At 39.5% G+C, this 17,811-nt stretch overlaps 1 protein-coding gene across 1 annotated transcript in view; it reads left to right on the forward strand.

Annotated features, from left to right (window-relative positions):
* The window catches only part of PTPRD (protein tyrosine phosphatase, receptor type D), a 1,990,398-nt gene that overhangs the window by 1,582,444 nt on the left and 390,143 nt on the right, over positions 1–17,811 (forward strand). Inside the window, exons 7-8 of the mRNA XM_019517599.1 lie at positions 1,584–1,729; positions 6,559–6,700. Of these exons, the coding sequence (XP_019373144.1) occupies positions 1,584–1,729; positions 6,559–6,700 (288 nt within the window). The remainder of the gene's footprint in view (positions 1–1,583; positions 1,730–6,558; positions 6,701–17,811) is intronic.

The raw sequence follows: 17,811 nt of genomic DNA on the forward strand, positions 1-17,811 counted from the left end.
CTCCATAGAAGGAAAGCAGGACTCTCGAAGCCCAATTCTTCCTTCTGCAGAGCTGGGCCGTCTTTGATTGGCTGTCAGGTATATGTCTACACCCCTCAGCTGTCATTGTGGACCCTTCTGTGCATCCAGTCCTAGGCTTCCAGGAGAGCCCCAAAGGACATCACCATAGCAAGCCTGACCGAGAGCAGCAGGGAGGGGAGGAGGCATATTATGGTGACCCATCTGGAGGTCTCTTGGAAACCTAGAACTGGGTGTGGGGGAGGGTCTTCGGTGACAGCAGGGGTTTGGCGGCACATGCCTGACAGCCAATCAGGGATGTCCCCCGCTTGGCTGCCCTTGGCAATCTTTGGCACACTGGGAGTCCTGGGGGAGTGCCCCCTGCCCTCTGGCCTTGGCCACTGTGCCCCATCCACCACTGAAGGGCAAAAATATACTCCATTCGCTCCAGTTCCAGTTTACACAGCTTGGAGGAACTCACGTAGATTAGATCAATTCTGCTTCAGGCTTTTTGAATGTCTGTACTTAACCTTAGACTCATGATGTTGGCTAATTTTATGCATTCTAAAGTTACACTCTTACCCTTTTTTTGTTCATTGTTGCTATATGATAACTTTATCTGCCACTTCAAATACAGGAAAACAAACATAGTAGATCCCTGGTAATCTGTGGTTCTCTGAGTGTTGACTTCACAGTCTTCACATTATCTCCCCCAAATATAATGGATTTCTAAAGAGCATCCAGTTGTGCCAGAGAATGTAGCAACTGCACTCATGGACTTTGCAGCATATGCATCTCTATCTAATGGTCAGATTATTGTTATACATCAGGGGCCTCAGTATAACTGAGATTTTGGTCAATTAGTAGTCTTATAGTCAAAGTTTAATTACATTTACACAAAGGAATCCTTCTTGGATAGAATGACAAGGAAGCATCAGTCAAATTTCACACACCCTTCCCCCTATTTTCCCTTCTATTTTTTTCCCTATGTTCTCTTGTATCTTTTCATCTTTCCTGTCTGGCACTTTCTCTTCCTTCCTATCTTCCTTGTTCCTGTTGCTGATTGTGGGATAATTTTGAGTGAGAAGGAATTATATATATGTGGACATGTGTTAGTATCTCTAGTCTGGATTCCTAATCCAGAAGAACAAACATCTTCTCAACCTTTCCAAATACTCTTCTAAATGTCACTGATTTTAATGGCTAAGAGGTGGAAACCCTGCTTTCATGACATCCCCTGATAGTAGCATCAAACCATGAACCATGATCTTATTCTTTTTGATTGATGAGCTCAATTTTCAAAGACAAATTGGATTTTTTATTTATAATGGTGATAAAAATTAATGTGTGATCTTGCTATTCTGATGTTATTAGATTTCTGTTTTAATATAAATTTCACTTGTAAAATCTCTAAGTACTATCCTGACCTTTTAGGGTTTTTTTTTTTTTTTAAAGCTTTCTCTTATAGGTGCATACCATTCCTAGGGAAACAAAACATTTCTTTCTTTGCTTCATTTTGACAGCTTGACATGGGTTTTTTATGTCTCTTGCTTAGATTTATTTTGTTACTTTTTTTCTTGTTTTAGCACCGCCAAAGTTTACAAGAACTCCCGTTGATCAGACAGGGGTCTCCGGAGGAGTCGCGTCATTCATCTGCCAAGCTACAGGAGATCCAAGACCTAAAATTGTCTGGAACAAAAAGGGAAAGAAAGTCAGCAACCAGAGATTTGAGGTATTAGGTCCATTGTTCTGTTCCTCTGAAAAACATTCATTCTAACACCACTTTTAATCCTGATGAGTGCTTTACTATCAGTGACTAACCAAACACTCATGGCCACAGGGGATAAGTAAGTGGAAATAATCTTGTAAATCACCTGCTTTACAGCCTGGTTGATCACAGGCTCTTTGAAGGGAGCACTGTTGTTGCTCTTTTTAAGCATTTCCATTCACTTTTTAAAAGTTTAGGGTTAGGGTTTTTTTAGATGGGGTTGCTTTGTCTTAGGCCAGGTGCAGACATTCAATAAGCTCAAGGCAGAAGCAGTCTAAGTTACATGGTTTACACTGAGCAGCCTAGGTTAGTTTGGGAGCAAACAGAACACACTTTGCCATTTGGTGGTGGTGGTGGGGCACACAGGCTGCCTGCACTGGCTGAGTCCGGAAGGTTGGGGGTGGTCTTACATGCCTCCCAGCATGCCTCGCTAACTCCCAGGCTGCCGGAGACTCCTAAGGGCAGCCAAATGGGCAGGCCACTGCTGATTGGCTGCCAGGCATGGGGGAGCTCCCCCCACCCACTGTTCTGTCAGCCACAGCAGGTGGGGGTGAGGAGGGGGTGTGCTGGCATCTGTGTCCCTTGGTCTGTCCCTGCACAACGGAACAACAGGAGGAGGGGGGCATAGTGGCCAACACTCCCCTCCCCCTGCTTCACTGCACCTGATAGCTGGCTGGAGGCAGGAAGTGGGGCTGGGGACAGAGGCTTTTCTGGCTCATCTCTGTGATGGCCTGGGGGTGGGGCTGCCTAGGTTCTTGGCCAGACAGCTGAGTGTGAGCTGAATTTCAGCATGTTTCCCGGCAAGGTGGGGATTAACAGGGGGTCTCAAAGGCTTCTGGGATGCTGGAGGACAGCAACCTAACCTAATGTGAGTCAGTAATGGAGCTGGTACAGAAGTTCAATAGACTGGTCTCACCTAAATTGCTTAAGTCTGATATCACATCCATCCAGGTCTATCTTAGACTAGGGTCCAACATTTTTAAACCAGTCTATGTGTGCTGAACTTCTGTTGGGTTATGGGTGTATACTTCTGATCACTTATATTGGTATAAATGTAATGTCTGTACCTGGCCTTTCTGCCCATGATGGAAAATTAAATGAAAAGAGTCTATTAAAGAAATATAAGGAGGTTTTGAAGATAAAAATTAGAGTTGCTATTCCTCCTTTAAAGAGAGGAAAGAGTTATCAGATCAAAAATGGATTGACTGTGGATTGGAGAAATGTTCAGATGCTTGTAAAGAGGAGATGAAATCAAAACCTGGGACCAATTGTGTATAATTTCAGCTGCATCTTTTTTTAATGGTTTATTGCTAAAATAAGTATTTTGCATAAAGCAAATAATTTCAAGGCAAATTATTATTACTAGTTCACATCATATAGCTGTGACACAGATGACATGAATGAAGGATCTGGACTTGCATACAAAAAAGGTAGTAGGAGAATTGATTCTATGCCACTGGCAATGCAGCAGCAAACCAAATTGTATTAAGATGCAGTTTTCAAAATGGACATACAGGATGTTAGGTTCTTATGATGTTCTGAGTGGGTAACTTACATTTCAGCTTTTAAATTAATCTTTCTGTGTTAGTGAGGGCTACAGTTTTCTCGCTATGGTTAATTGTTTGCTTTTCTTAAAAGAATGTTTGAAAGCAATGAAATGAGCTTATGTTTTAGAATTACACAGGCTTTATCAGTCTGCCCACTAGTTATCCATTTTTGCAAGGATATGTAATTCAGTAGGGAAAATAAGAAAAAAATGCCTAAACATTTGTATACTCATGCTTCCTCTCCCCTCAATAAGTAGAGCTGCTTTCACTTTTAAGTTCATATACATAATTCTCATTTATGTAGATGAAGGTAAACAGGATGGGGGAATTGGCATTTAGTATAAAATTTACACAATCTATCCCATAATTTCACAAATCTACATTGAAGTAAAAAGTCAAAGCAAAGCATAAATATTATTGTTGGTTTAATTTAATATAAATGTTGTTACTAATTTTAGAATATGTTTAATTTGTTTCATATACTGTTTTGCATTTACCTCTGCATTCGTTTTATGAAAGAATATGCAAAAAGATAAACATGTTTTATCTCCATAAAAATATTTGAAAGGAACTGTAAATATTTGATATACAAAGGTTATTAAAAATTCCTTTAGTGGCTTGTAGAACAAGAAGGTATAGTCAAAAAAGATAGGACATGTTTAAAAGAATTATGAAACATTTAACAGGTACTGTAGATGTTCATTAGAAAGCAGTGAAAAGCATTCCCTTATTTAAAGCACAAAGCACATTGACATTTTAAGCAACTTTCTTCACTTTGCTCAAAAATAAGAGATTAATTTGTGCTATAGAGTCTCCAAATGGAAATTAGAGCAGTAGTAGAAAAAGAACTGAGAGAAGGCACATAGTAACTTTCTTCCACAGAGGAGCCTGAAGGAATATAAGACAACTATTATTATTTGTCTAACACTTGCACATTATACAGTCATGGTAAGGCAGGCATGCAAGTAACCAAAATGATTTGAAAAACAAGTTGAAATGACATAAAATATGTAAGCATCTGCCCTTAGAGTTCCTCTTTACAGTTTGGATGACCCCTTGTTTGCAGTCTGATTGTCAGATATACTCATTTTCCCCTTAAACTACATTTATTCATATTGTTCACAAGGTAACATTTGTAGCCCATAAATAATGCCCACAGTGCTATATATATAAAACAGAAAGTAAGATGCACCTCAGTAGAGCACCAGTTTAAAAGGAGACCGTTCAGGCCCTTTCTACAAAGATTTGCCTGCTCTGCTACTCAAAATTTGACCAGTCTGCTTCTCTAAATAGCCTCTTCTCTTCACAGAGGTCCATTTATCAGTTGCACCAACCATACATCTGTTTTGGTTCCTATCAACAAACAGATTTTCCTTACAAAGAGGGGAAAAAGAAAGCTAGTATATAAATGCTGTAACTGTACTCTCCCTTAGAAAGAAAATGTTATTTTCTTGTTGCTAAGGCTCTTAGTCTCAGAAAGCAGGGGTGTGCATGGGGAGGTAAGTTTTGTGTAGTCTTAGGCCAGAATTCTCAAGGGTGTTCATCAGTGTGAAAGTCTGTGGGACCTCATCTGGTTCAACAGCATCTCGTTCAGTGCTCTATATAAGATCTATCATGAGAGAAGTGAGCAAAGTACAATGTGTGTCCTACCCATACAAGCCAAGCTGTTTATTATCTTTTACCAGAAAAGAAAATCCTTTGCTTTTCATAGGTACCTTGCTATTGATTTCTTATCCTTTTATTTTACGTGAAAAGATGCATCCTGGCTTTTTCTACATGCGGTTTGAAATCAAACCACCAGATTTCCAGAACATAACATGTATGTGCAGATACAGCTTTGCATATCTGTTTTTAAGTACTGATGTTTGAACATAAATATTCAAATCTTTATGTGTAAACATCAATTTTGTTAGACAAACCAAGGGCCTATGGGTTCATGCTTATAATACTTCTCAAAAACTATGTGTATGAGTTGTCTGTGGCTTAAATGTTACAATGTCAGTCAATGAAAGGCTGGCCTGGTAGGCTTATTTTCAGAGATCCAAAGGTTCTGTCCTATCCAAGGACTTAATACTGGGGGGAGAAAGGGGGCTTTGCCTAAGTGGAGTTTGAAGACACCTAGCAGAGGGTACAGCAGCTTCCTTGGCCAAACAAGAATTGTCTGTGTTAATTTAAACCTTCAAGGTCCTGGAATATGGTACTTACTTTCATTACCTGATAGCTATGAATACGTTATTAAATGGTTCTTTGTCGCTGGTCTTGAACAATGCAGTGGTGTTCCTAATAGTCATTCATACTTACCTGCAATAGCAGCAGCCTATAATTGCTGTGAAGCAAAAATTATATAATTTCTGCCCCCAAATGACATTGTTAGGTGCAAATTTTACCCCTGCCTAAGAACCAATGACAGTCTCAAATGGCTGGATGATCAATTAAAATGAATTACCTTTTTTGTGTCATTAGCTAGAGAGGGTGCATCTGTTGTCTGTGGTAGACAGTTTGGTACAGAGTCCACGAGTATCCGAGCTAGTCCCTTCTGTCAACTATCTGAGAAAAAGGAGGGAGGAAACATCAGCCTTCCCTTTCAGACTAAAGATGTTTTGTAGTGGGGAAAAAGGAAGTTTCATATGCAAATAATACTATTAAAACACTAAGCACCGTAGTAATTTCAATTATTCTGTAAGCTGGACAGTGTTTATTTAATTATATTATCACCTTATAATTCTTACACATCATGGGCCAAATCCACAACTGGCATAGGTGGATGCATCTCCCATGAAGGTGTTGCACATGGCCACAATGTAAATTAGTGCAGTAAAAATGTAACTTCTGTGCCTAGGGGTCAGAAGTGGGAATGCAACAGGAGAAGGAACCAACAGTAAAATGTGAATGCAGGACATAAGGTAGAGTGGGAAGGGTATAAAATATGCCAGTGCTTTCTTACACCTTCCTGTTAGGTTGTTTTTCTGAATCCTGTTGCTACCTTAACCTCTAAATTATACTAATGTACATACAGTGGATGTCATTGCGTGTTATATTACATGCCCCCTTAACCTAACCTATACCTTCTTTTATGACCAAGATACATAACCATTTGGCTTTTGAGTTTGCCACCAATGTGCATATCTGGAAAATGGAACTGACTTTGATGTTATGGGTCCTGACAGTTCCATCTGCCTACGCAGGATTAACTGAGAGGTAGGCATTTGTAACAACACCTGTGACAGCTGTTGTTTCCTTCAATAGGTAATAGAATTTGATGATGGATCCGGATCAGTTCTCAGAATACAGCCTCTTCGGACTCCACGAGATGAAGCTATTTATGAATGTGTTGCTTCCAATAGCGTTGGAGAAATAAGTGTGTCCACTAGACTCACTGTTTTACGTGGTAAGTCTTTGTCAAGAGATGACTCTCTCTCTCTTTGTGTCGAAACTCATTCCAGTGAAGTATTTTTTTCTATAGCCAGGCAAAGTAAGAATGTCTTGAAGTTCTTTTGTGGATGGTGTTCTCTTAAGGCTGAAATGTAAGACTTTTCTTGTCTGAAATTTGGATTTTAATTTCCGTTAGATTTTTGAACCTCTAATGGATCATGTCTCTAAACAAGGATGGGGAGGAACTGGACTACAAAAGGAAGCAATGGAAGAAGTCAAAATGGGAGGGCTTCACCTCTGGCAAGCAGGCTGTATCACTTCCTGAATGACAAACATAAAATATTTCATGAATGCAGCTGATTTGCATGTTAGTGCTGCTCTGGGCAGCTTTTATTTGCATGACCAGCTTCTATACCAAAAGTTACCCAGGCTAGCACTGACCTTGGCAAAACTACAGAACCAGTATTAACATAAGAATGGGCTACATTTACACTTTCTTCAAGGTATTGGGCACAGACAGGCTTTTCTTCAACCTCAGACAAGTCTGTCCTCTTGTTCTACATTTTTTTTCTTAAACTAGCATAGTTGCTGAGGCTCATAAAAGAAAAAATCTACTTTTTAAATCATGTCCAAATTATTCTACAGTCCTTATGGAGACAGAGTGCAAGATTTTCATGCCAGTCCCTCCCATAATGTAGTACTCACTCTTTGTTTTGGAATGAGCATCTTTCAACAGTAGCCCCTAATAAATGATAGTTACCATGTAAACTTATTGCAAGAAGGTTGATTGTGTGTGTGTTGATGGTGAAAACATCATATAATATAGAGCATTTGAAAGATGATCCAACCTGAAAGGATGAAAAAAAACCAAACCTTTAAAAATGTTATCTCTAGTACTAGCATTATTGCTTCTGGCACAATTGAAAAATGATTCCAAGCTACAGTCAACTCAAATGGGAAGGCTTATCATTTGCTTTATGTTTTAATAGTTGATGCATTTGTTTTAATTCCCCTTTTTAAGCCCCTCCAAAGTAGTCCCTTCCATTGTTATAAATGATGCATCACATTTTATTTAGATTTCTTTTATAAGTTCATTTATTATCTTCATATTAAAACTGAACTTCAAAACACAAAGAAGTATTATATTTAAAAATTCAGTTTCTTAAAAAGGAATCAAAAGCCAGTGGGAAAATTCAGAAGGAAAATGTGTTCTTTGCACACAAAGTTTTCTTGACGGATAGAATACATTAACTAGTGAAATATATTTACAGGACTCTTGGGTCTTTTCACTGAAATGTGTTTGCATGTGTTTTTAAAGATGTAGTTTTAAATCAGCTCTTTTTTCCTCCTTACATTGTGGTAGAGAGAAACTGAGTTTGTTTTTCTTCCCTTTAAAGTCAATGAAAACATAAATGGTGCAAGACTGGCCCCAGTGTCAAAACTGCCTGGTTCTAAATTATGATTTGTTGGTTCCCTACCCCCATCTGCAATTTGATCTGTTTATAGTAAAAAAAAGATGCAGGCTTTGCTGTGTGTTTCTTTCTAACTTAAATGGTTCAATGCTACTTCAAAAATAATTCATGCCATCAACTCGCCACTTATGAACAACCAAACGTTAACAAACAAGCGCATGCACATGAGGGAGAAAAGAAATACCAATTTAAAAAATCTAATGGAAAGTAAAAGAGAGAGAGTGAGAGAGACTATAATCCATATTCAGAATACTTACAGCTTTTGTTTTAGGGTAAAGTGAGATAATGAGCTGTTCTGAGCCCAGGACTGAATTAAGACACAATAAAGTTGTAAGCTACAGCTGGGAGGAGGCCTTTAAACACACTGATCCATGAGGTGGAAGAGACTTGTAATGGCAGAAAGAATAAGGATGTTCCAGTGTTTCTAATTAGCATGAAATAGCTACAGCAGAGTTGAGACCCACAGGGCATGTCCAGATGAGCATGCATGTGCCTCTTACAACATCTCAAAGCCCTTTGAGATGATGCAAGAGGCACATGCAGGAACTTTTATGTTCCCTACGTTGCAAATTGCAGCATGGCAGCAAAATTAGACTCCTGGATATCCAGGGGTCCTGCTGGGCCCAGATGAGGACTACACAGCCAGCAGAGGACCCAGCTGGAGGGGGCTGATTTTCTGGCCAGTTGGTGCCAGGAGGACATGCTTTGACAGGTCAAAGCAGGCCACCACACTGGGAACATCTTCCAGGAGATACCTGCTCAGATGGCTGGGCAGGGGGCACACATGGCAGTAGTGCTGCACAAAGGCTGTGCAGTCCCCATCTGGGTCTGGCAGGTGCGCAGCAGGTCACAGCCATGCACCAGCCCCCACCACCAGACTGCTGGGAACTCTCAGGGCTGCTTCAGCAGTCCGGCTGACACAAGGGGTAGTGTCCCCAGGTACTAACCAGGCCAGGTCCCAGAAGTTTCTGAGAGTGAGTAGACCTGAGCTACTTGCCATGGCAGCTTTTTGTACTGATGGGGCCAGGCATTAGCTCCCCCTGGCTGCAGATCCAGGGGGAGCCAGACATGGTTATTTTGCCCCAAGTGGCACAACTTGCACCACACCAAAGTGCATGTCCAGGCACGTGTGCTGAGGCAAAAAGTCCTGGTTCAAATTTACCCCATTTCTATTGGAGCTGCTGCAAGCGTACATGCTTGTGCCCTGTGGGTGTATCCACATGTGCATCTACACCTGCAAATGCTTTGGGGTGGCTTTACTTTAGAGTAATTTTCTCTGGAGTAAACCCACCACAGGCAGGTGTCTACACATGTAAGGAAGTGGGAGCAGATTTGCTGCTTGTGGTGGCAGTCTGCTTCTGCCCCTGCTGGCCCTGCACTGCCCCCCTCCAGCAGCCAGGGGAACTCTAGGCTCCCCTTGGGTGCCAGCCCAGGGCCTGGCAGGGGGCCCAGGGCCAGGAGACAGCTGTCTCCTCGTGGAGACTGCTCCCTGCCCCTAGGAACTGCCTGCTGCCAGGGCAGGCTCCATCACCGGAGCCCAGGCAGGGACAATCTCCCGCCCCTTGCTGCCCAGCTGACTGAGAGCACATTTGCTCCCAGTTGGCTGTATACATGGGTGCTACTGTGCAGTAAGTAATCGTGAGTAAATTTGCTATTTGTATTTACAGAGAGCAAAGTTACTTATGATTAGAGCAAATTACTGTGTGGTAAGTGTCTGCACATGTAGACAGTGATGCTTACTGCACAGTAATTTGCTTTAATATCGAATAATGTGTCTTGTGTAGATGCACCCACAAACACTTTGATTTCTTGTAAGTGGATGTGTGGTGTACTGGGGACATAGAACAAACATAGCGCAACATTCAGGGTATTAGCCTGGAACACAGGTGATTGGGAGGAGTAGGAGAGGGTGCCCCAGGGCCTGATCCTGGCAGGTTTCATGATGCAGAAGTATAGATCGTGCAGGTATGGACAGGTGAGAAGATTCCTCTACAGCATAGACACTAGTGGTATTTCTGCAAAAGCAGTGTTTTTTAGGGCCAGGCCTACCCTTTGCTGTCTTAGCTGATGCCTTAGCTTAGTCTATACTCAGACTATAATATTTTTAACAAATGCCTTTTCAGTTATCATCCTAATTGTGCTAATATGGTAATTGAGTCTGCAGCTTTATGACACTGTAAGGAAAATGGAGAAGCATGCTAAAGCAAAGTAGCACAGACCTGAAGTACATGCTTCCAGTTGTTGCTGTTTGTTCTCTTCTCTCTCACTGTGAAGCAAAGGTGAGGAATTGTAGCAACATGAGAAGCTGAGTGTAAATGCTGCTCATTTTCCTCATTCAGCAGTGAGCCTTGTGACTCATATTGCTAATCAAATTGAGAGAAGGAAATTCTTGCCAATATTTTTGCTCAGAGTGATGCTCAGGGAGGGGAGAACAAAGAGGAACAAAATCTGTATGTTGATGTGCCTTTGTCACATACCACTTACTATGGTGCATTTTAAAAACTGATTGATCTGATGTCAAGCAATCATTGCCATATATAATAAAAACTGAAATATTTATTTAACAATGTATCTCTGGCCATTGATACATTCAGACAAATACAATTAAGGAGCATGATTTTTATTAGAATGTAAAAAGCGCAGAACATTTTTCTGTTAGTAAAAAAAAAAGGGGGGGGGGAATATGCATTCAGAGTGCGCTTGTGCTTTTTTCTTCAGTGAGTAGTTCAAGGGCAATGAAAATTAGATTTTGTGATGGGCAAGATGTGCTGCCTCATCTGTGCGATACATCCAGGAAGACCCTGTAGTACTCAAATCCCTGGAAGTCAGACAAATAGAGTACTCTTATTGTGTTGAACATATGCAATGGGATGTTTACCTGCATAGAGCTAATTGAGCATAGAGGACTAGATTTACTTCTTATACTGGTTAGCCACTAGCAAGTTAAATGTCTAACTGGTTAAAAGAAACTTACTGTATGCCAGTATAGAAAGCTAACTGGGAAATAGCATATTGATTGGCCTTTACCAAATTACTAACCATTTTCTGTGTGGATAGTGTTTTTAGTCAGTTGTGTCACTAACCGGTGAGAGGCATAGTTAAAAGTTGTGTGTATGGGGAAAGAGCACATGGGTTTGTGATGCCTGCATATATCTGGAGGGCAGTTGTCTATTCCAAACACATAACCTGTTAAGAAAAGTTCGAAGAGTCATAGGAAAAAAAATTTCAATTTTTAGTGAGTATACAACAAACTGTGTAATACCTTGTGACCAGAATTAGAATGTTCATTATAGTCCCGTTTTATTAATGCCTCTTTTTTGAAGATGAACACTGTTGTCCCTGCTGTGAAAATGGTACTTTGCAGATTACGTTATAAAGTGGTCTCTGCTGGGGAGCCATGCTAGGAACATTAAAGAACAAAGCACAGCTGCTTGACAGTTGCACAAAAGGATTTTATGAAAGAGTGAAACAAAAGGAAAGGTGGCCAATGTACAGATGACTTACCAGCAATTATAGTAGTGAGTGCAGGATACTTGAAATGGCATTTAAAGTAGCAGAATGCTAGAAATAAACAGATAAAACATTATAAACTATTTTGAAAAAATGTATTGTTCATGCAGATATGTGTAGGGCAAATAGAACATTGTTCATCCACATAGTATAATTTGAAATGCTTAATGAATTATTGCCCTTTATACAAGAGAAAGAAAATGAAATGCATAGCCATGGCAAGAAACAAAAGCATAAAGTTGAATAGGACACAATCCTTTTCTTGTGGCTAAGTTTTAAATCTCCATGTATTCTCAGTCTTCTTCTAACAAAGGGACTCAAGGTATAACTACTGCTAATAGTTTAGGAGTTCTGTTTCTTGTGAAATTGTTAATACTTGGATCAGTAGTATATCAGAATACTGTGTAAGACTGCAAGCTAGATGATGTATTCAGGGTCAAGTCTTACTTTCAGATGCATCCATGCAACCTTATTGATTTCCTAATTATGTATTAATATTTTATGGATAAAAACATTAAGGTCTAAATTAATATGTGTAATCGTTTATAGTATAAATAGAATGGGTCAATAAATAGAATGAGTAACATTCATGGATGGTCTAATTAATAGCTTTCTACCAATTATCTCTTTTTTTTGTGCAAGTAATGCTTTTTTTAGTATCTGTTCCAAATATTGCATGTCTATATCTTTATAAATCTTTATAAAGATTTAAAAAAAAAATGTTTGCACTCTGTCTCTTTGTCTCCCTCACCCTCACCTTATTTATCCAACCACATTTCAGTTGCTTTCTTTTGTCATTGTAAAATTAACCAGTTGAGTTTTATTCTCTTATGTCTGTTCATGCAGTATATTTTCAACTTTGAAATGTTATCACTGGCAATAAAATATTGCTGTCTAATGTTTACAGAATAAATAAATACAAAAGAGACAGATATAAAAGAGAAATATTGGCTTGAAGTCTGTCAGACAGTTAATGTTCCACATTCATTTCTATTTTATAAAAATAAACTTTTGTAGTATGTGACTGTTTGTAAATAGCTGTCTGGCAGTTGTGAACTGAGTGTTCTAAGAGTAGAAGGAGAAATGATACCATGCAAAGAAATGAGTCCTTTTTAGCATGAAGGACTTCTTACTAAAACATTTTAGCCAAGAATGTACACCTGTTAAATTTTTTCAGACAAGAGCTCAATGACTAATTTCAGCATGAAAAGCTGATCCCAGGCTGGGTGGTCCCATAGGAGTATCTGATAATTGTTTATAGTCGTGTAGGCATTGTAGAAAATAAGTATCTATCCCTGCTCTTAACAGAAGATAAATTAAGCTATTCTGAGCGGGGGGGAAAAATGATCAATGTTAAATTTCTATTTTTTTCCAGTGTATTTTAATTTATTGTTGTTTGAGGATCTCCTCATTTGTTCTAGAGTAGTGGTGCTCAAATTTACTGCCCATGGGCAAGATGGGCAGTGCCCGGTCATTCCATGGGCCAGATTCTGCCAGTGAGCCCAGTCTGGCACATGATGTGGGTGCAGCATGGCTTGATCCAGCTGCATGAAGGTGGGGCAGGAGGCAGCCAAGCCCTGGTCTAGCCACATGAGGTGACAGGGTGTGGCCTGGCCCCAGTCTGGCTGCATGGTCAGGGGTTTGGCCCAGCACTGATCTGGCTGCCTGGGGTGTGGGAATTTGGCAGTGGGGGGGAGGTGGCAGCATTATTTGCCACTACTCTTCCAACACCAAATTTCTCAACATGTACCAGATGTGGCTCATGGGCAGGGTTGACCACCCCTGTTCTGGACAGTGATCCCAAGGTGGTGCTGTGCATTGTGAAAAGCATTTCAGCATATAAACTGGATTGAGTAACTGTGTGGAGGAAAAAACAGGGGTAGAGTTAGGGGAGGAAATCACCAATAAAACCTCCTTCCTGAAAGTATGGCTGGGTCTAAGTCACCAGTTAGAATCTGTTTTACTTTAAGACTGAACCATTAGGTCTCCAAACAACCATGAAATACTGTGTGCAATAGTGGGAGAAAGGGAAAGGAATTTTGATCCAGCCTTTGGAGGACCATATCAGTGAAAAACCCCTCTGTTTTGACTTTCACTGATTGGCACTCTTGATGCTCTCAGCAGAGAGTCAGAGAATTAAATGGGTGGACAACTGATTTCTATTCTGTACCTGTTCTGTAGATAAGTAGAGGTTTTCCGTCATTTTTGCTGTTGTTTTGACATTTTACACAATAATTATTTTACACAAAAATTATCTGTGTGTAAATAAATAAAAAAGGTAGCATTTGTTTAGTGACTACTTGAATATGAGGTGTTCTGTTTAAGCAAAATTACAGTTGAAGGTTTCAGTTGTATAGTTACTTCATCTGTTAAGTGAATGAAGCATTCATTTATTTTTAATTGAGGAATGTAATAATTAAAGATGGCTTAAGATGCAGAAAGCTCCCATGTTATGACAGAAGTCCCTAAACTGCAACCCCTTATTCCTGTGACTAATCCTCATGCAAACACATAGCCCCTTGTGTTGATTCAGAGTCCCATTTGTACAGTATCACGGTTTAAGATTATACAAGCTTCCATAATCCACTGTCATAAAACTGTTGTCTTCATTGAAGCCAAATGTTGTTGCAATATGTGTATACTATCTTACTATATGAATGAGCTTTTCAAAATTTATGGTGGATAATACACCTATAACTTTCCCCTTTATTTCTGCAAAACTTTACTAGTTACCTATGACTTCAATTCACTCTGCACCTTAAATACAAGCAATTGATCCTTCTATTTATTTATATGTGCATATATATATACAGTAAATTATCCCCATGCTATTTTAATATAAAAATATTTTTTATGGTTGCCAAACATGAACAGTGTACAGTTTGAAGTGTTCTTCCAGCGATTGTTTTCTTAAGAACTCTTTTGTAAAACTGTTCATAGAACAGTTTGTTTAAAAAAAAACCTTAATAATTATCCCTCTAAGAATAAGTTTTCAACTAGTTCATCATCTGACTTTTTATGTTTGTGGTTATTTGATTTAGGATGAAATGGAGCTTAGTGGCATTAGTAACCTGATATAATCCTGTTTAATTATTACTGCAAAAAATGGACATATAAGATATATAGCAAAGAATAATAAAGCCAAGTCAGTTTCTAGAAGAAGGTGTTCATACAGTAGATCAACCCACAGCTTTTCAGGCTAGTGGTTTCTGAGAACACTAATGTCTCATCAAGTACACCATTAGGCTGACAGGAAGGTTTGTTGAAATGTAGGACGTGTTTGACATTAAAGTACTGAAGTGACAGCAAAATTAAATTCATTTTTAAAGCTATATGCACTCATCTTGAAAGTAAAAAGAACCCCCCCCCCCACAAACCCTGTGGATTACATCATGGAGGAAGTGGAAACACTTTTTCACATGCATCTGGAAAAAGATTTTTTCAGAAATTAAACATTAACTCACATATTCACTTTATTTATTTAACAGGTATGGGTTTATAAAATATGCTACATTTTTGCAATTGTCCTGTTCTGTCGGGCTTCATTGTACAGCAGTTAAACAAGTACATAAAATACATACTAAACAAAAAACAGGTACTAAAATAACTCGACTCTCAGTAAATTTCATTAAGCAAACTGATTTTTAATAGTAAAATATTAGGATTTTTAGGGATGGGGATATGGCATTTCTGAGACTGAGTGATAGATATTAATGGATGCACCAAAAAGAAAAAAATGTATTTGTGCTTCTGTATTAAGAGAATCAAACAACTAGGATTAAAGCAGCCTACCAAAAAAAGGTTTTTATGAATAATGCAGGGTTTATGCATGGCATTAGATCTTATTATGATATATATTATTTCAGGTATTGCTATGCCTGCTGTAAACTGACATCAAGTGCTGCAGCTGACTTACTGCTGTTCCATTAATCTTTGTTGCAAAGACGCATTAATAAAGTCACCACTCACTAGTTCAATAGCAAATGGAATTCCCTCATCTTCACTTACAAACAGATAAATCATCTTGTGCAAAATTTCACTGACTTAAATTATTCCATTAGAATGATTTACTATAAAACTACTACAAAGGGCCTGCTAGGAAATAAAATGTTGCTTGTAATAGTAGCATTTTGCTACATTTCTATTTCAAAAGCGTCTTGTGAAGCACAGCATTAGTAAATGCATGCAGCAACAACAAAACAGAATAATGATGGTAGATTTTCAAGTGGAAGCATTTCAATAAGCTTTTTAGACAAATTCAAACTAATGGCACTGATTAGAGCCAGGTGCTGTGTAAGCTCTGCCAATGCACCTGAATCCTGACTCACAATACTCCTGCTATTCTTGTCTTAGACCACATTTAAAGAAGCATTACCAATTGTACTTAAATGAATTATTTTAAACAGTAATTAAAGAGAGATAGTAAAAGGCAGAATGCCAAGTGTTTAGGCCTCACAAATCTCTTTACCAACAATTAGTTTAACCTTCCATGTATTAAGATGAAGTATCCTTCATCCTTCCATCTCTAGTGACAGTAATGGAAAAGGCCTTTTTGTGACAAGGAGAGGTCCATTGAATTTTTCTTGGTTTGTTAAAGCCATATTTTGTTTCCCATTTTTGCTCACATTTTCCATAAAGGACCATTCTCTGCTGTAGGGAGACTAGGTGAAACATTCTGTGAAGTTTGTGGTAGTATTCTTTGAATTGACTGGCAGGGGTAAGGGATGCTTTCTTTTTCACAAGCTGAAATCTGTAGTGTGTCCAGCCAAGGACCACGCTCAGAAAACAAATTTGGCTCCTATAGATTCCAGTGTTCATCACTGTCACACTGTCATGTTTTCATCAGGCTTGCTCTAAAATTTATTTAAATAAAATATATCATCTCGTCTTAAATGGCATTATCTTCTCTACTCAAAAGATAAACAAATATGTCTATGCAACCTCTGTCTTGGCATTCATGCACAGATTTATTTGGTTATGACTGTAGCAATAAGGAGGAAGACTATCTGGGGAATCCTCTTCATTATACCTGCAACAAAATGACTTTCAGGGAAAGTAAATCAAGAGGCTGAAAAGTTGCCAGGATTTTTTTTTTTCAAAGAGGGGCTGTCACTTGTAACTTGATTTATTGCAATAAGATGAATAAGATGAGGGCAAATATGGAGAAACCATTAGTACATTTAGAAAAAAACCTTTTTTTTGTTTGTTTTAGCATATTTTGTTTCAAATCACACAAGGGTATTGCAGGCAGAAGACCTGATTAAAAACAAATTCAAATCAGGGGAAAGATTCCTATTGACTTTGTCAGACTTTAGGGCTAGGGACAGACATTACATATGGACCGGTTTAAGTGATCAGAAACTGGTTTAAACATGTAATAGAACAGATGTTCAGTGCACATAAACCAGTTTCAAAATGGCTGAAACTGGCTTGAGATAAACCCGGTTGAATGTAGCATCAGCCTTAACTGATTTGTTCAAAGCAGTTTATGTCTGTCCCAGACCCCTTCCTGGTTTAAGTTAACTCAGGATCTTTCAGCATCCCAGACACTGCAATGCTGGGCAGGCTTCTGCTCTCTGCTCCAGCCCAGCAGGGCTGGCCCCTCCCCTCTGCTCCCTGACTGCAGCTCCAGCAGAGACTGCAGGTACAGGGCATCTGCCTGGCTTCCTCCTTTTCCCCCTGCCCTTCCCCTCACCACTCCCTGCTCAAGCAGCAATTCCCCCCTCCCCTCTGCCTTACACAGACACCTTTCAACATTAGCTAGCATACCACATGCTGGCTACAGTCCGGTCCATGCTGTGGAAGATGGGACAAAGCCACACAGGGCAGTGTTGGCTTAGGGCTATTTGGAGCTAATCAACAGGTAGCTGGTAATGTCCCTCCTTGGAAAAAGATGTTTAAGAAGAGCTTGAACTAATGAAAGATCCTTTTGTTTTGCTGATGGGCTAATAAATGCTTCCTGTGTAACTCCCTGATGTGTAAGTAAATGCTGTGTAAATCCCTGCTGGCTCGCTTGCTGACTGGCAAGGGTGGGGGGGACCCCTTCCTAATCAGAGCATCCTGATGGGGCCTGGCCATGCCCCCTTCAACTCAGCATTGTGAAAAGGAAGGGAGGGCTGCTCTAGTGCACGCCCCCCCCCCCCCC

The sequence above is a fragment of the Gavialis gangeticus genome, unplaced genomic scaffold (genome assembly GCF_001723915.1).
Source record: "Gavialis gangeticus isolate Ggan-Ray unplaced genomic scaffold, GavGan_comp1, whole genome shotgun sequence".
Taxonomy (NCBI): Eukaryota; Metazoa; Chordata; order Crocodylia; family Gavialidae; genus Gavialis; species Gavialis gangeticus.